At 39.9% G+C, this 20537-nt stretch overlaps 1 protein-coding gene across 1 annotated transcript in view; it reads left to right on the forward strand.

Moving 5' to 3' along the window:
* The window catches only part of LOC133658888 (contactin-1a-like), a 127040-nt gene extending 116435 nt beyond the window's left edge, over window positions 1-10605 (forward strand). Inside the window, exons 18-23 of the mRNA XM_062061389.1 lie at window positions 173-407; window positions 702-805; window positions 4131-4320; window positions 4396-4508; window positions 6314-6470; window positions 9603-10605. Of these exons, the coding sequence (XP_061917373.1) occupies window positions 173-407; window positions 702-805; window positions 4131-4320; window positions 4396-4508; window positions 6314-6470; window positions 9603-9679 (876 nt within the window). The 3' untranslated portion in view covers window positions 9680-10605. The remainder of the gene's footprint in view (window positions 1-172; window positions 408-701; window positions 806-4130; window positions 4321-4395; window positions 4509-6313; window positions 6471-9602) is intronic.
* The last annotated feature ends 9932 nt before the right edge of the window (window positions 10606-20537 follow it).

A 20537-nucleotide genomic window follows, 5' to 3' on the forward strand; every position in this document is an offset into this window, starting at 1 on the left:
GGCCGTGGGCGTGACCCGAGGTGCGACAAGCAGAGCGCAAGGATGAGGGCGCATTGGAATGTGCCCTGGCTGTGACACTTTAACAAGGAAAAAAACATGGCGCCTTAACTTTTGATGTATTTCCATTGTAGCTAATTGCACTCCTTTGTTGTGCTACTGTCATGTTCCCCAGCCCGTCCAGGAGCAGTACTACTACGGTCCTGACTTTGGCTACATCGTGGCCTTCAAACCACGAGCTGGCTTGGAGTGGACGCAGGTGACCGTGTCGGAGCCACAGGCCAAGCGCTACGTACACAAAGATCCTTCCATCCCTCCCTGGACCGAGTACCACGTCAAAATCAAAGCCTTCAACGGCGAAGGGGAGGGGCCGTACAGTCTGACAGCGGTGGTGTACTCCGCACAAGAGGGTAGGCAATGTTGAAGTTGATAGATCAATGTCACACATCGTGCATGTGGAATGTTAATACCTCTTGAAGGTGCAGGGGGGGGGGGGATTATCCAGATGAGTGAACCTGATCGTTCAGTTATTAACTTCCACTGACAGACTGTGGAGATAACCGCTCGCTCGCGCAGAGAGTGGAGTCTGGTTACCATGGCAACACTTGCAGAACACCTGCTGTTCAACGTGGAATTTGGCAGCGAGATGGCTGTCTTGACTTTATGCGCGACGACTGACACGGAATCACATGATCTCATTCTAGCGCCCTCTGACGCCCCTGCGAGTATCGACGGCAAAGCTCGCTCGGCCACAGAAGCCATCGTGTGGTGGCTCCACATCCCGCAGACCTACATAGACGGATACCAGGTCAGTAGATCTAAATCAGGGGTCACCAACCTTTTTGAAACCAAGAGCTACTTCTTGGGTACTGATTAATGCGAAGGGCTACCAGTTTGACACACACTTAAATAAATTGCCAGAAATAGCCAATTTGCTCAATTCACCTTTAACTCTATGTTATTATTAATAATTAATGATATTTACACTTAATTGAACGGTTTAAAAGAGGAGAAAACACGAAAAAAATGACAATTACATTTTGAAACAGTTTATTTTCAATTTCGACTCTTTAAAATTCAACATTCAACCGAAAAAAATGAGAAAAACTAGCTAATTTGAATCTTTTTATGGAACATCATTAGTAATTTTTCCTGATTAAGATTAATTTTAGAATTTTGATGACATGTTTTAAATAGGTTAAAATCCAATCTACACTTTGTTAGAATATTTAACAAATTGGACCAAGCTATATTTCTAACAAAGACAAATCATTATTTCTTCTAGATTTTCCAGAACAAAAATTTTAAAAGAAATTCAAAAGACTTTGAAATAAGATTTAAATTTGATTCTACAGATTTTCTAGATTTGCCAGAATAATTTTTTTGAATTTTAATCATAATAAGTTTGAAGAAATATTTCACAAATATTCTTCGTCGAAAAAACAGAAGCTAAAATGAAGAATTAAATTAAAATGTATTTATTATTCTTTACAATAAAAAAATAAATTTACTTGAACATTGATTTAAATTGTCAGGAAAGAAGAGGAAGGAATTTAAAAGGTAAAAAGGTTTATGTGTTTAAAAATCCTAAAATAATTTTTAAGGTTGTATTTTTTCTCTAAAATCGTCTTTCTGAAAGTTATAAGAAGCAAAGTTAAAAAAAATAATGAATTTATTTAAACAAGTGAAGACCAAGTCTTTAAAATATTTTCTTGGATTTTCAAATTCTATTTGAGTTTTGTCTCTCTTAGAATTAAAAATGTCGAGCAAAGCGAGACCAGCTTTTTAGTAAATAAATACAATTTTAAAAATAGAGGCAGCTCACTGGTAAGTGCTGCTATTTGAGCTATTTTTAAGAACAGGCCAGCGGGCTACTCATCTGGTCCTTACGGGCTACCTGGTGCCCAGCGGGCACCGCGTTGGTGACCCCTGATCTAAATGGAGTCAATCTGTTCCAAAGCCTTCCAAAGAACTTTGATTAACTCATTTAAAGCAGGGTGTCAAACTCATTCTAGCTCAGGGCCGCATGGAGGATACTCTATTCCCACACGTGACATGATAACATAAAAATAAAGACAACTTCAAAATGGTTTTCTTTGTCTTAACTTTGGCCAAAAATAAAACAAGTACATTCTGAAAAAGTACACATAAAAAAATAATCCTCTTGGCAAAACACTTCAAGTTAGTTCAAAATTCTGAGGAAAAATTGGTGCAGTTTCAAAAACACCACGAACAATGCAATGGACAGAGATTTGGTGTGTATTCAACTTTAAGCACTTCCTCATGTTGGCAGTTCACCATTAAAGACGTGTTTGGAAAAGCAACCAAGTGTTTCCTCAAATCGACGCATTGGTGACATCCGCAACTGCCTTTGCCTCTTTGGTGGAAATAATCCTCAGTGCTGAACTCTGAAGAACTTGCACCTGGCTCGCTGACCATAAACTATCCATACACTTGGGTAAAACAGAATCCATCCTATTTGGGTCCCACATCAACCTTAAGAAAGTCAGTGACTTCACTATAAAACTGGGTGACATTGTTATCACCAGGAAAGATGAGGTCACCTACCTAGGTTCCATTCTAGAGGCTAATCTTTCCTGTGATAAAATGGCAACCAAGGTCATCAAAAAGGTTAACCAACGAACGAGATTTCTCTACAGAATCTCCTCTCTGGTCAACAAAAGCATCCTAGCGGGAACTCTCGTTCAACCCTTTTTCGATTACGCTTGCACCGCCTGGTACCCTAGCACCTCCAAAACCCTCAAATCTAAACTCCAAACATCCCAGAACAAGCTAGTCAGATTACTTCTAGACCTCCACCCCAGATCACACATCACTCCTACCCACTTCTCCAAAGTGGGCTGGCTCAGGGTGGAGGACAGAGTAAAACAACTTGCACTGAGCCTAGTCTATAAAATCCACTACACCTCCCTGATACCGAAGTACATGCCATAACCACAACACCAGGGGGAGCTCCACTAACTACGTTAAACCCAGATTCCGATCTAACAAAGGTCTTAACTCATTCTCCTTCTATGCCACATCAATGTGGAATGCACTCCCAACAGGTGTAAAAGAAAGGGCATCTCTATCCTCCTCCAAAACCGCACTAAAAGAACACCTCCAGGCAACTTCAACCCTAGACTAACACCCTCCCTTCCACATCATACCTCAACCCTAGACTAACACCCTCCCCCCTCCACATCCCACCTCAACCCTAGACTAACACCCTCCCCCCTCCACATCCCACCTCAACCCTAGACTAACACCCTCCCCCCTCCACATCCCACCTCAACCCTAGACTAACACCCTCCCCCCTCCACATCCCACCTCAACCCTAGACTAACACCCTTCCCCCTCCACATCCCTCCTCCCCGGATTGTAAATAATCAAATGTAAATAATCAAATGTATAAACTTGTTCTTATGCTATCTGAACTCTCTATGTTCTCTGCTCACTGTACATATCCTACCAAGTCACACCTACACTGTTTCAATGTCCATTTCTCTGATGATGCAATTGTTTTGATGACTGAAGTGCTGATATCCACCAAACCTAACCCCCCTGCCCAATCTCCCCCCCGTCCACATCCCATCCCCCGGATTGTAAATAATGTAAAGAATTCAATGTATATACTCTGATGATGAACTTGTGTGATGACTGTATTATGATGATAGTATATATTTGTACCATGAATTGATTTACGTGGACCCTGACTTAAACAAGTTGAAAAACTTATTGGGGTGTTACCATTTAATGGTCAATTGTACGGAATATGTACTGTACTGTAATAAAAGTTTCAATCAATCAATCAATCAATGCCACAACACATTCATTTATCTTTCAAATATTACAATTATAATCAAAACAGTTGTCACAATGACACAATAATATTACAAATTAAAGCTAACATAACTACAAACTTAACCAATGTGAACATCCCTTGCTCCTGATGGGTTGTGGTTAGCGCCTTGCATGGCAGCTCCCGCCATCAGTGTGTGAATGTGTGTGTGAATGGGTGAATGTGGAAATAGTGTCAAAGCACTTTGAGTACCTTGAAGGTAGAAAAGCGCTATACAAGTATAACCCATTTATCATTATCATTTATCAATACACCTGTGCATGTTCCTCAGGTGAAGTACTGGAGGAAGCAGGAAGACAGTGAAGGTGGGGCCCATAGGGTCGTGGTCTCCGGCAGGGAAAACCAAACCAGACTAGACAGGATGAAGCCGGACACCACTTATCTCATTGAGGTCCGAGGATACAACTCTGCAGGATACGGGCCGGCCAGCGAGCGCCTGCAGATCCACACCAAGAAACCTCGTAAGTTCTTTGTCTTCATGGTCAACAACTTCTTCAACTCTTACTTGTTTGTTTGTTTGTTTGTTTGTTGTTCAGCCCCCAGTCAAGCCCCCACAATCATAGGCAGGAAGTACAAGGGCAAGAATGTCACCGTGTCCTGGAAGGACGTGAAGACGCTCGCCAACGAGGCACCTGTGAAGTCTTACAAGGTGACTCATTCTTCACTTTCACTTTCTGTTCAGCACAGGTGACTTTAGTCTTACCTTTGTCAAATCTACACAGGTGACTTTGTTCTTACCTTTTTCAACTCTGCACAGGTGACTTTAGTCTTACCTTTGTCAACTCTGCACAGGTGACTTTAGTCTTACCTTTGTCAACTCTGCACAGGTGACTTTAGTCGTACCTTTGTCAACTCTGCACAGGTGACTTTAGTCTTACCTTTGTCAACTCTGCACAGGTGACTTTAGTCTTACCTTTGTCAACTCTGCACAGGTGACTTTAGTCTTACCTTTGTCAACTCTGCACAGGTGACTTTAGTCTTACCTTTGTCGACTCTGCACAGGTGACTTTAGTCTTACCTTTGTCAACTCTGCACAGGTGACTTTAGTCTTACCTTTGTCGACTCTGCACAGGTGAATTTAGTCTTACCTTTGTCAAATCTGCACAGGTGACTTTGTTCTTACCTTTGTCAACTCTGCACAGGTGACTTTAGTCTTACCTTTGTCAACTCTGCACAGGTGACTTTATTCTTACCTTTGTCAACTCTGCACAGGTGACTTTAGTCTTACCTTTGTCAACTCTGCACAGGTGACTTTAGTCTTACCTTTGTCAACTCTGCACAGGTGACTTTAGTCTTACCTTTGTCGACTCTGCACAGGTGACTTTATTCTTACCTTTGTCGACTCTGCACAGGTGACTTTAGTCTTACCTTTGTCGACTCTGCACAGGTGACTTTAGTCTTACCTTTGTCAAATCTACACAGGTGACTTTGTTCTTACCTTTTTCAACTCTGCACAGGTGACTTTAGTCTTACCTTTGTCAACTCTGCACAGGTGACTTTATTCTTACCTTTGTTAACTCTGCACAGGTGACTTTAGTCTTACCTTTGTCAACTCTGCACAGGTGACTTTATTCTTACCTTTGTCAACTCTGCACAGGTGACTTTAGTCTTACCTTTGTCAACTCTGCACAGGTGACTAGTGGTACGTTTGCTGACTGTGCACAGGTGACTTCAGTGGTACGTTTGCTGACTGGTGTTAGGTTTGCTGACTGTGCACAGGTGACTTCGGTGGTACGTTTGCTGACTGTGCACAGGTGACTTCAGTGGTACGTTTTCTGACTGTGCACAGGTGACTTCAGTGGTATGTTTGCTGACTGTGCACAGGTGACTTCAGTGGTACGTTTGCTGACTGTGCACAGGTGACTTCAGTGGTACGTTTGCTGACTGTGCACAGGTGACTTCAGTGGTACGTTTGCTGACTGTGCACAGGTGACTTCAGTGGTACGTTTGCTGACTGTGCACAGGTGACTTCAGTGGTACGTTTGCTGACTGTGCACAGGTGACTTCAGTGGTACGTTTGCTGACTGTGCACAGGTGACTTCAGTGGTACGTTTGCTGACTGTGCACAGGTGACTTCAGTGGTACGTTTGCTGACTGTGCACAGGTGACTTCAGTGGTACGTTTGCTGACTGTGCACAGGTGACTTCGGTGGTACGTTTGCTGACTGTGCACAGGTGACTTCAGTGGTACGTTTGCTGACTGTGCACAGGTGACTTCAGTGGTACGTTTGCTGACTGTGCACAGGTGACTTCAGTGGTACGTTTGCTGACTGTGCACAGGTGACTTCAGTGGTACGTTTGCTGACTGTGCACAGGTGACTTCGGTGGTACGTTTGCTGACTGTGCACAGGTGACTTCAGTGGTACGTTTGCTGACTGTGCACAGGTGACTTCAGTGGTACGTTTGCTGACTGTGCACAGGTGACTTCAGTGGTACGTTTGCTGACTGTGCACAGGTGCTGTACAGACAACAGGGCCAGTCCAATGGCCAGCTGTACGTCACACACACATCGTTCATCGAGCTTCCACTCCACAAGGATGGGACCTACGTGGTGGAGGTCCGAGCGTCTACGGAGGGCGGAGACGGGGCCGTGTCACAAATCTCCATCACAGGTAGCAAGACTCCAACGTTGGCAGGAGGCGATGTTTCTCCCAAAAAGAGAGTTCCTATTGTAGGTTCCAGTTCAGCCTTGAAGGCAATTGACCACATCCTTTCTATGAAGGAAGTCCTGCTCTGCTTTCTTATCCTGCAGTCCACACACACCTGGCAGTCCACACACACCTGACAGTCCACACACACCTGGCAGTCCACACACACCTGACAGTCCACACACACCTGGCAGTCCACACACACCTGGCAGTCCACACACACCTGACAGTCCACACACACCTGGCAGTCCACACACACCTGGCAGTCCACACACACCTGGCAGTCCACACACACCTGGCAGTCCACACACACCTGGCAGTCCACACACACCTGACAGTCCACACACACCTGGCAGTCCACACACACCTGGCAGTCCACACACACCTGGCAGTCCACACACACCTGACAGTCCACACACACCTGGCAGTCCACACACACCTGGCAGTCCACACACACCTGACAGCCCACACACACCTGGCAGTCCACACACACCTGGCAGTCCACACACACCTGACAGCCCACACACACCTGGCAGTCCACACACACCTGACAGTCCACACACACCTGGCAGTCTACACACACCTGGCAGTCTACACACACCTGGCAGTCCACACACACCTGACAGTCCACACACACCTGACAGTCCACACACACCTGACAGTCCACACACACCTGGCAGTCCACACACACCTGGCAGTCCACACACACCTGACAGTCCACACACACCTGACAGTCCACACACACTTGGCAGTCCACACACACCTGACAGTCCACACACACCTGACAGTCCACACACACCTGGCAGTCCACACACACCTGGCAGTCCACACACACCTGGCAGTCCACACACACCTGGCAGTCCACACACACCTGGCAGTCACATTTCATGGGGATGTTAGCCAGAGCTGGGAGGGCTATTAGATGATCCTTACTATGCTGTTTAGTTGGGATGATAGCAGGACACTTCTTCTTTGTTTCTGACCTTCTAGTCCGTCAGTTTGAGGACATGTAACACAACACGTCAGTGTGAGGACACGTAACACAACACGTCAGTGTGAGGACATGTAACACAACACGTCAGTGTGAGGACATGTAACACAACACGTCAGTGTGAGGACATGTAACACAACACGTCAGTGTGAGGACATGTAACACAACACAAAATAATCCAACACAATATAAGTTAATACGGCAACACTACAAACCACAACTTAACAAAGCATGATGCAACACAATATGATGGAACACAAACATAATATCACAAATGGGGAGTCATACCGCCGATACTGATACCAATCACCCATGAGGGAGATCGGAGGATAGCGATCACTTGTATTAACTGTACATTTTCCTATTTATTTATAGTGAGTTGTATTGGACAACATCAAGCCAATATTTGAATGACTTCCTTGTCTGATGAAAACAAAATCAATAGTACAATTACTCAAAGTAAAAATCTACAAATTATTTCATTGTTTGCTTTTTGCCCTCAAATTCCCTCCTCGCTCCAGGGAATCAATCAATCAATCAATCAATGTTTATTTATATAGCCCTAAATCACATGTGTCTCAAAGGGCTGCATAAGCCACAACCACATCCTCGGTACAGAGCCCACATATGAATTGTTCCCTGAGTTTGTAGAGATGAACAAAAACAACACAAAATATATCTAGAGAAAATAAAAAAAAGTGATCAAATCACACTACCATGATATTACTTTTGGAATCAACACCAGCAATTCATGGATCGAACCTCCTCTTCTTTTTTCAACATTATTGTGTAGGGGTGTAACGGTACACAAACATTTCGGTTGGGTACGTACCTCGGTTTAGAGGTCACGGTTCGGTTCATTTTCGGTACAGTAAGAAAACAACAAAATATACATTTTTTTGGTTATTTATTTACCAAATTTGTAAACAATGGCTTTATCCTCTTAACATTGGCAACACTATAATATTTCTGCCCACGTTAATCAACATTAAACTGCCTCAAGTTGTTGCTCAGATTAAATAAAATGACAAAACTTTTCTTCTACATATAAAAAGTGCAACATTAAATAGTTTCAAGTCAACTCATCATGCTTATTTTATTACAGCATTTGGGAAGCCTGTAGTTGATTTTTATGATGTAAATGTTATATTATTATCAACATGTGATAGCAGGGACCCTGCCATTCAAAACTAGGCTGCTGCATTACTAATGATTCATGTAACTATAGCTGAAAAAATAGTACAATAGCAATAGGAGAGACTATTCATCCCTGAACACCATGGAGTTCATGTAGGCTTAATGATGCACTTACATTATTATATCAACTATCAGAGACAGAAACTCTTCATTTAACATAATGTCCTTTTTTGCTGCTTCAACACAGCTCAATCAACACAGAAAAAGGTCAAGTGAAATAACAGACAGACAGGGCTTTGCTGTCCGTAACACACACACACACACACACACAAACAAACACACACACACACACACACACACACACACAAACACACACACACACCGCAAAATGAGCTAACATTACGCTAAAAGCGAATTAGCCTTCACCTCAAGCCAGGATTGCGAGCGAGCTGAGCTGCCTTTTATATTTCTAGAAGGTCAACGGGCTCATAGTGATGTTACTAGTAGTTGACTGGGAGGTGTTTATTATCATTTGGGGAGAGTCCGCTGCCTGATGCTTACCTGCTAAACGCTAAGCACTGACTACATGCACTCTGAATACGCACTGCTGATTGGCTGTTACCGCTCTGTTTGTAACCAATCAGATGGTTGTGTGGGTGTGACAATGCCGGGTGCTGTGTAGAGGACTGACAGAGACAGGCAGAAGGAAGCGAAGGCAGCTACTTAATATGTCCGTGTGGAAAGTCGTTCGGTACACCTACGAACCGAACCGAAACCCCCGTACCGAAACGGTTCAATAGAAATACACGTACCGTTACACCCCTATTATTGTGTGTTTAGACCACAATTGACAGCAATGGTCAAAAATACATCAAATGCAGTTTCCCCCCCAACAAGTAAACAATAAATACATCTAATAATAATAAAGTCAATGAAAAAAGTGACTGATGATATTGTGTGTGTCCCAGGAGGAAGTGTCATGGCCGCCCAGGCCCTCAGTGCACTCTGCCTGCTCCTGGTCTCTCTTCTCTGCCTGAACCTCTGAATGTAGCATCTTTATCTTCACTTGGACGTGAAGGACAGTCTTCACGGGCTGCAAGGACTTCTGGGACTCTTTCCACCATCCTTTGGTTCCAGGGTTACCCATTCCGACTCTTCTTAAGAAGTTAGTGGAAACGGGAATCCCTTATTTATCCACAAAAGGTCTTTTTGGAGGAACTTCAAAGTTTGAAATCTGCCTTATGTAAATGTCTGCACTTATCTTTCACAATGACCTTTCATTTTTCAAGCTTTTTGATACAAATACATGCCACATACTCCAATCAGCTGTGAAAGATAAGTGCACCCCTCTATCAGTATCTCTGTACACATCTTTCTTTACGTCTTGCTCTTTTATGCTCTTTTCTTACAAAAGTGAAGCACAGCCTCTGTTGAAGACGATACAGTCAAAGCAAAAAAATCGACCTACATTGGTATCAATTGTCACTGCTTGTCAGTGTCATCAGCCACTACTTTATCCCTCAAGTGTACTTAGTGTACTTACATGAACACCATGTAAGGAGCAGCCAATGTCAATCAGAAGCAAAGCATTGGAGCCAAACTCCACCACAAGCGACTCTGCCAAGCCAGGCCAGGAAAATCCAAACACTGTAACACCACCAAGTGGGGACGCACAAAAGCAGATGCTTGGATTGCAAAAACCCAGCAGATGAGCTTTAGATGTCTCAACCAGGACAGGAAAAGTCTATCTTTTAACGACGCTCTGTGAAGCCCAAATGCTTAGTTTTGGACCAGAGATTCCTACCAACTAAAAGTCTTTGGAGAAGTTTCAGGATTGCAGGGTTGGAGTTCTGGACGCAACTTAAAATGACACCACTTTGATGATGCAAGCCTGTGCGTACAAAATAAGATGCGCCATAACACAGTCACATGATCATTGTCACCACATTAAAGACTAAGATGCATCATAACAGTCACATTAAAGACTAAGATGCATCATAACACCACATTAAAGACTAAGATGCACCATAACAGTCACATTAAAGACTAAGATGCATCATAACAGTCACATTAAAGACTAAGATGCATCATAACAGTCACATTAAAGACTAAGATGCATCATAACAGTCACATTAAAGACTAATATGCACCATAACAGTCACATTAAAGACTAAGATGCACCATAACAGTCACATTAAAGACTAAGATGCATCATAACAGTCACATTAAAGACTAAGATGCATCACAACAGTCACATTAAAGACTAAGATGCACCATAACAGTCACATTAAAGACTAAGATGCACCATAACAGTCACATTAAAGACTAAGATGCATCATAACAGTCACATTAAAGACTAAGATGCATCATAACAGTCACATTAAAGACTAAGATGCATCATAACAGTCACATTAAAGACTAAGATGCATCATAACAGTTAAATTAAAGACTAAGATGCATCATAACAGTCACATTAAAGACTAAGATGCATCATAACAGTCACATTAAAGACTAAGATGCATCATAACAGTCACATTAAAGACTAAGATGCATCATAACAGTCACATTAAAGACTAAGATGCATCATAATAGTCACATTAAAGACTAAGATGCACCATAACAGTCACATTAAAGACTAAGATGCACCATAACAGTCACATTAAAGACTAAGATGCATCATAACAGTCACATTAAAGACTAAGATGCATCATAACAGTCACATTAAAGACTAAGATGCATCATAACAGTCACATTAAAGACTAAGATGCACCATAACAGTCACATTAAAGACTAAGATGCACCATAACAGTCACATTAAAGACTAAGATGCATCATAACAGTCACATTAAAGACTAAGATGCACCATAACAGTCACATTAAAGACTAAGATGCATCATAACAGTCACATTAAAGACTAAGATGCATCATAACACCACATTAAAGACTAAGATGCACCATAACAGTCACATTAAAGACTAAGATGCATCATAACACCACATTAAAGACTAAGATGCATCATAACACCACATTAAAGACTAAGATGCATCATAACAGTCACATTAAAGACTAAGATGCATCATAACACCACATTAAAGACTAAGATGCATCATAACAGTCACATTAAAGACTAAGATGCATCATAACAGTCACATTAAAGACTAAGATGCACCATAACAGTCACATTAAAGACTAAGATGCATCATAACAGTCACATTAAAGAATAAGATGCATCATAATAGTCACATTAAAGACTAAGATGCACCATAACAGTCACATTAAAGACTAAGATGCATCATAACAGTCACATTAAAGAATACGATGCACCATAACAGTCACATTAAAGACTAAGATGCACCATAACAGTCACATTAAAGACTAAGATGCATCATAACAGTCACATTAAAGAATAAGATACATCATAACACCACATTAAAGACTAAGATGCACCATAACAGTCACATTAAAGACTAAGATGCATCATAACAGTCACATTAAAGACTAAGATGCACCATAACAGTCACATTAAAGACTAAGATGCATCATAACAGTCACATTAAAGAATAAGATGCATCATAACAGTCACATTAAAGACTAAGATGCACCATAACAGTCACATTAAAGACTAAGATGCATCATAACAGTCACAATAAAGAATAAGATGCACCATAACAGTCACATTAAAGACTAAGATGCATCATAACAGTCACATTAAAGACTAAGATGCATCATAACAGTCAAATTAAAGACTAAGAATGCACCATAACAGTCACATTAAAGACTAAGATGCATCATAACAGTCACATTAAAGACTAAGATGCATCATAACAGTCACATTAAAGACTAAGATGCATCATAACAGTCACATTAAAGACTAAGATGCACCATAACAGTCACATTAAAGACTACGATGCATCATAACAGTCACATTAAAGACTAAGATGCACCATAACAGTCACATAAAAGACTAAGATGCATCATAACAGTCACATTAAAGACTAAGATGCACCATAACAGTCACATTAAAGACTAAGATGCATCATAACAGTCACACTAAAAGACTGAGATGCATTATAACAGTCACATTAAAGACTAAGATGCATCATAACAGTCACATTAAAGACTAAGATGCATCATAACAGTCACATTAAAGACTAAGATGCATCATAACAGTCACATTAAAGACTAAGATGCATCATAACAGTCACATTAAAGACTAAGATGCATCATAACAGTCACATTAAAGACTAAGATGCATCATAACAGTCACATTAAAGACTAAGATGCATCATAACAGTCACATTAAAGACTAAGATGCATCATAACAGTCACATTAAAGACTAAGATGCACCATAACAGTCACATTAAAGACTAAGATGCATCATAACAGTCACATTAAAGACTAAGATGCATCATAACAGTCACATTAAAGACTAAGATGCATCATAACAGTTAAATTAAAGACTAAGATGCATCATAACAGTCACATTAAAGACTAAGATGCATCATAACAGTCACATTAAAGACTAAGATGCATCATAACAGTCACATTAAAGACTAAGATGCATCATAACAGTCACATTAAAGACTAAGATGCATCATAATAGTCACATTAAAGACTAAGATGCACCATAACAGTCACATTAAAGACTAAGATGCACCATAACAGTCACATTAAAGACTAAGATGCATCATAACAGTCACATTAAAGACTAAGATGCATCATAACAGTCACATTAAAGACTAAGATGCATCATAACAGTCACATTAAAGACTAAGATGCACCATAACAGTCACATTAAAGACTAAGATGCACCATAACAGTCACATTAAAGACTAAGATGCATCATAACAGTCACATTAAAGACTAAGATGCACCATAACAGTCACATTAAAGACTAAGATGCATCATAACAGTCACATTAAAGACTAAGATGCATCATAACACCACATTAAAGACTAAGATGCACCATAACAGTCACATTAAAGACTAAGATGCATCATAACACCACATTAAAGACTAAGATGCATCATAACACCACATTAAAGACTAAGATGCATCATAACAGTCACATTAAAGACTAAGATGCATCATAACACCACATTAAAGACTAAGATGCATCATAACAGTCACATTAAAGACTAAGATGCATCATAACAGTCACATTAAAGACTAAGATGCACCATAACAGTCACATTAAAGACTAAGATGCATCATAACAGTCACATTAAAGAATAAGATGCATCATAATAGTCACATTAAAGACTAAGATGCACCATAACAGTCACATTAAAGACTAAGATGCATCATAACAGTCACATTAAAGAATACGATGCACCGTAACAGTCACATTAAAGACTAAGATGCACCATAACAGTCACATTAAAGACTAAGATGCATCATAACAGTCACATTAAAGAATAAGATACATCATAACACCACATTAAAGACTAAGATGCACCATAACAGTCACATTAAAGACTAAGATGCATCATAACAGTCACATTAAAGACTAAGATGCACCATAACAGTCACATTAAAGACTAAGATGCATCATAACAGTCACATTAAAGAATAAGATGCATCATAACAGTCACATTAAAGACTAAGATGCACCATAACAGTCACATTAAAGACTAAGATGCATCATAACAGTCACAATAAAGAATAAGATGCACCATAACAGTCACATTAAAGACTAAGATGCATCATAACAGTCACATTAAAGACTAAGATGCATCATAACAGTCAAATTAAAGACTAAGAATGCACCATAACAGTCACATTAAAGACTAAGATGCATCATAACAGTCACATTAAAGACTAAGATGCATCATAACAGTCACATTAAAGACTAAGATGCATCATAACAGTCACATTAAAGACTAAGATGCACCATAACAGTCACATTAAAGACTACGATGCATCATAACAGTCACATTAAAGACTAAGATGCACCATAACAGTCACATAAAAGACTAAGATGCATCATAACAGTCACATTAAAGACTAAGATGCACCATAACAGTCACATTAAAGACTAAGATGCATCATAACAGTCACACTAAAAGACTGAGATGCATCATAACAGTCACATTAAAGACTAAGATGCATCATAACAGTCACATTAAAGACTAAGATGCATCATAACAGTCACATTAAAGACTAAGATGCATCATAACAGTCACATTAAAGACTAAGATGCATCATAACAGTCACATTAAAGACTAAGATGCATCATAACAGTCACATTAAAGACTAAGATGCATCATAACAGTCACATTAAAGACTAAGATGCATCATAACAGTCACATTAAAGACTAAGATGCATCATAACAGTCACATTAAAGACTAAGATGCACCATAACAGTCACATTAAAGACTAAGATGCATCATAACAGTCACATTAAAGACTAAGATGCATCATAACAGTCACATTAAAGACTAAGATGCATCATAACAGTCACATTAAAGACCAAGATGCATCATAACAGTCACATTAAAGACTAAGATGCATCATAACACCACATTAAAGACTAAGATGCACCATAACACCACATTAAAGACTAAGATGCATCATAACAGTCACATTAAAGACTAAGATGCATCATAACAGTCACATTAAAGACTAAGATGCATCATAACAGTCACATTAAAGACTAAGATGCACCATAACAGTCACATTAAAGACTAAGATGCACCATAACAGTCACATTAAAGACTAAGATGCACCATAACAGTCACATTAAAGACTAAGATGCACCATAACAGTCACATTAAAGACTAAGATGCATCATAACAGTCACCTTAAAGACTAAGATGCATCATAACAGTCACATTAAAGACTAAGATGCATCATAACAGTCACCTTAAAGACTAAGATGCACCATAACAGTCACATTAAAGACTAAGATGCATCATAACAGTCACATTAAAGACTAAGATGCACCATAACAGTCACATTAAAGACTAAGATGCACCATAACAGTCACATTAAAGACTAAGATGGGATGGGAAACGTCTCTTCCTCAGACCTTTTTTTTGTCTCCCTCGCACTCATTCGAAGACGAGTCAGGACGCATTGATGCACTTTCAAACTGTGGGAACATAAAACTGTTTCAGCAAGAACCAGCGCAGATATTTTCCAAAAATGCACATTTATTTAAAAAAAAAGCCAAAGTACACAAGAGGAGTTTTCAAAAAAATGTCACACACGGTCTGTCCAAAGCAAAAGAAGCAAGGACAGATGATTGGTGCGTGACATCTTACCAACATACTGATGCACTACAGTGGCTGTGCAATAACTTATGGTGCGTGACATCTTACCAACATAGTGATGCACTACAGTGGCTGTGCAATAACTTATGGAAGCTTTAAAACCCAGGAAGATGCATTTTTAACCAGGTGGAAAGTCGGCCACGAGGTTTTGTCAGGTAATGTTTCCTCCTTGAGGTGTGATGGACTTTATCACAGGTGGGTAGACTTGTACTCCAGTAAGAATACCACTACTTTACAATAATAGGACTCAAGCAAAAGTCACAAGTAGTCATCAAAATAATGACTAGAGTAAAAGTAAGTAAGAATTCTGTCAAAAATTGAGTAACTTGTGAGTAACTTCTGATTTATTTAGTAGTTTTTTAATGGTTCTTGTACTACAATTATAGTTGGTGTGTGTGTGTGTGTGTGTGTGTGTGTGTGTGTGTGTGTGTGTGTTCTTGTATTTCTACCCTTCTTGAGACATCAACAAGGAAAAGTACCTTCCATATGAGGAGATGTGAACAAGTTAAAAGCATTGCATCTAATAGAGAATGTCTCATTTGCACCCCTGATGGTGAATGCCATCAACATGAGAAAGGAGGGGTTTTTCAAATTGACTGTGTGTCTCTTTTAAAAGTGCTCCCCCTCTGGTCAACATATGAAATAACAAGTGTTTGTAAAAATTTGAAGTGCTCCCCCACTGGCCAACATATGAAATAACAAGTGTGTGTAAGAAACCGAAATGCGCCCCGTATGGCCAGAATTAATAACAAATAATTATTTAAATAGAGACATACTCTAATAACTGGAAGTAAATAATGAAGGTTCAAAACCAATTACAAACAAAACATTCAGAAAATAAAAATGAACTTAAAGCAGTCTTTTTCTCACAATGTGTCGACTTTTTTCTTATAAAATTGGCAATAATTTCTCAATTTATTTTTGTTTCTGTAATATTGCAATATTTTCTCGTAAAATTATGACTTTTCCATGTAAAATTGTCACTTTTTAATGCAAAATGTTGACATTTGTCATATAAAATTCTGACTTTTATAACAATATTATAATATATATCTTATAAAATGGTGACATATTTGAGTAAAATTATGACTTTTGTCATAATTTTGCCAAATAAAATTCCGATGATTATTATAATATTGCCAGCATTTTAAAGTTTTCTTATAAAATTGTGACTTTTGTCAAGTAAAATTACAACTTTTATCATAAAATTGCACAAATGTTCAGTTTTTCTTGTAAAAGTTTGACTTGCGTTGAGTAAAATTACGACTTTTATTAAAACACTGCCAAAATTCTAAGTTTTTCTTGTGAAATTCCAACTCATTTTTCACAACAAGCTTTTTTGTATTTACATAGTTTGTATATATTATTAATGTTGTAAATACAAATCTTTTATATATCTAGAAAGGGTGGTCCTAAAGAGGTAGGCATTTTTCGGAGGTCTCGAGAAGGTAAACAATACAAGAATATGTGTGTGTGTGTGTGTGTGTGTGTGTGTGTGTGTGTGTGTGTGTGTGTGTGTGTGTGTGTGCGTGTGTGTGTGTGTGTGTGTGTGTGTAAAACATACAATTAATTTACACTTGACTTCAACATGTTTTGTGTAGTTTGTTTGCTGTCAGTTGAAAAGTGCCACAGATGATGATATAAATGTTCTTTTTACTAGTTGCAAAGAAATGATTGAAGATGTGTTTTTACCATCCAGTACCAGCTGGATGTTTGCTGAAGTCTAAATGTTTCATTTTGGAGCAGAAGCAGAACCCCTTGCTTGGTACGAAGAGACTTAGGAATGAAGAAGCGTATAAAAGTAGTTGCCACAGCCGAGGAGTCTGCCAAGACAAAGTGAACATGGCCGAGTGTAAATGTTCCCACAAAGTGTGTGACCAGCACCATCACAGAAGGTGCACCTGGCACTGTTCCACTTTTTTGCGTAGTCTCAGAGCTGTAACAGGAACAGAGCCCAGGGGCCCCACCCAATCAGGGGCCACCTGTTTTGATAGCAATGTTTGGAGTTCCTCGCTTCCAACCACCAACCTGAGCTGAATCGCAAGATGGATCACATCATGGAGAAGCTTGCTGAAAAAGAAAATGGAATTGAATTGAGATCACCCAGCATGGACGAATAGAACAGACAAGTCATTGTTTTGTCTGCTCGCGGAAAACAAACATCCCAATCTACGATTTGACTCCCTCGAATGGCCTTGACACTGTGAAAACAGGACCAGGCTGTTTTGAAAAACACCCCCGAGGACACCTCAATGATGGATGCTTGGCCTGAGCTTGGCCGTCGCCTGTGGCAGAGACCAGTGTACTACTACTGAGCTAAAACACTCCTGGATGGCAGCACTCTGCTCCAAGTTGAGTGACTCGATCGTTCTGATACAATACAGATATTGCACGATACCGATACGATATCAGCACAAGTCATTCACTTTTGTTTTGTATTCAAAGTCTCTGCAGGTTTTTAACAAGTCAAATTGAAGACTTTTTGAGAGCATCATGAATACAATATAAGACCCAAATGGATGTGAAGCAACATTAAGGGACGGAACATACTAGAGAACATAATAGGGCAACAACTTTGGCACATTTTGTGCACAAAAACTTGTAAAATTAGTTGAATGTAGTGTATTGTAAGTTATATTACTTTGTATTACAGGCCATCAAGTGAAAATACTCTCATGTCTAAAAAGACATCTTATTTTTGGCAATAAACTGGGGGCCGAAAATGGCCCCTGGGCCGCACTTTGGACACCCTGGTTTACAGTCAGTACACTACAATCCATACACTAAATGATTCAGCTTTCTTGCTCTGCTGAGGACACCCTTTGTGTCGTGCATGTGTCAGGGTTAGGTCAGGGCTCTGTTGCAGTACACCTGTGTGAAAGCATGTTTGTTGAAATATTGCAGGTATTTGTTTTGCTTTGGCTGTATCATGCTGGGGCTTTTTCCTTTATGGCCACCACACAGCACAGGAAGTTCTCACCACACCGTTTGGTGCGGTATACCCTAAACTAGTTTAGTACGGTAAACCCAAACTAGTTTAGTGCGGTAAACCCTAAACTAGTTTAGTATATCAATATATGTTGTATTCCATTTAAACTAGTTTGGTACGGTATACCCTAAACTAGTTTAGTATGGTAAACCCAAACTAGTTTAGTATGGTAAACCCTAACTAGTTTAGTACGGTAAACCCTAAACTAGATTAGTATGGTAAACCCTAAACTAGTTTGGTACGGTAAACCCTAAACTAGTTTAGTATGATAAACCCTAAAATAGTTTGTTTAGGTGAACCATAAACTAGTTTGTTATGGTAAACCCTAAACTAGTTTGGTACGGTCAACCCTAAACTAGTTTAGTATGGTAAACCCTCAACTAGTTTGGTACGGTAAACCCTAAACTACTTTGCTACAGTAACTAGTGTGAGTCAGCAAGATCAAGGTGATCTTTTATATATTTCCAACGGGCGCCACTAAGCCAACACGACATGCAAAGTGACTATGAAAAGTGGAACCGTGCTGCTTGGTGGAAACACGACCTAAAACATGCACCAGGTCCCATGTGTTGCTTCTCTAACAAAACAAGATGGTAGAACATTTGTCATCTTCTCATTCTTCAAGCAGAGACTAGCTGCCTGTTATTTTTCCCTTGTTGTTTGTCATCATTGCCACACACACTTTGTGTTGTTGTTTGTCATCATTGCCACACACACTTTGTGTTGTTGTTTGTCATCATTGCCACACATACACACTGTGTGTTGTTGTTTGTCATCATTGCCACACACACTTTGTGTTGTTGTTTGTCATCATTGCCACACACACTTTGTGTTGTTGTTTGTCATCATTGCCACACACACACTGTGTGTTGTTGTTTGTCATCATTGCCACACACACTTTGTGTTGTTGTTTGTCATCATTGCCACACACACTTTGTGTAGTTGTTTGTCATCATTGCCACACACACACTTTGTGTTGTTGTTTGTCATCATTGCCACACACACTTTGTGTAGTTGTTTGTCATCATTGCCACACACACACTTTGTGTTGTTGTTTGTCATCATTGCCACACACACTTTGTGTTGTTGTTTGTCATCATTGCCACACATACTTTGTGTTGTTGTTTGTCATCATTGCCACACACACACACTTTGTGTTGTTGTTTGTCATCATTGCCACACACACTTTGTGTTGTTGTTTGTCATCATTGCCACACACACTTTGTGTTGTTGTTTGTCATCATTGCCACACACACTTTGTGTTGTTGTTTGTCATCATTGCCACACACACTTTGTGTTGTTGTTTGTCATCATTGCCACACACACTTTGTGTTGTTGTTTGTCATCATTGCCACACACACACTTTGTGTTGTTGTTTGTCATCATTGCCACACACACAGTTTGTGTTGTTATTTGTCATCATTGCCACACACACACTTTGTGTAGTTGTTTGTCATCATTGCCACACACACACTTTGTGTTGTTGTTTGTCATCATTGCCACACACACTTTGTGTTGTTCGTCATCATTGCCACACACACTTTGTGTTGTTGTTTGTCATCATTGCCACACACACTTTGTGTTGTTGTTTGTCATCATTGCCACACACACTTTGTGTTGTTGTTTGTCATCATTGCC

Source organism: Entelurus aequoreus, linkage group LG10, assembly GCF_033978785.1.
Source record: "Entelurus aequoreus isolate RoL-2023_Sb linkage group LG10, RoL_Eaeq_v1.1, whole genome shotgun sequence".
Lineage (NCBI taxonomy): Eukaryota > Metazoa > Chordata > Actinopteri > Syngnathiformes > Syngnathidae > Entelurus > Entelurus aequoreus.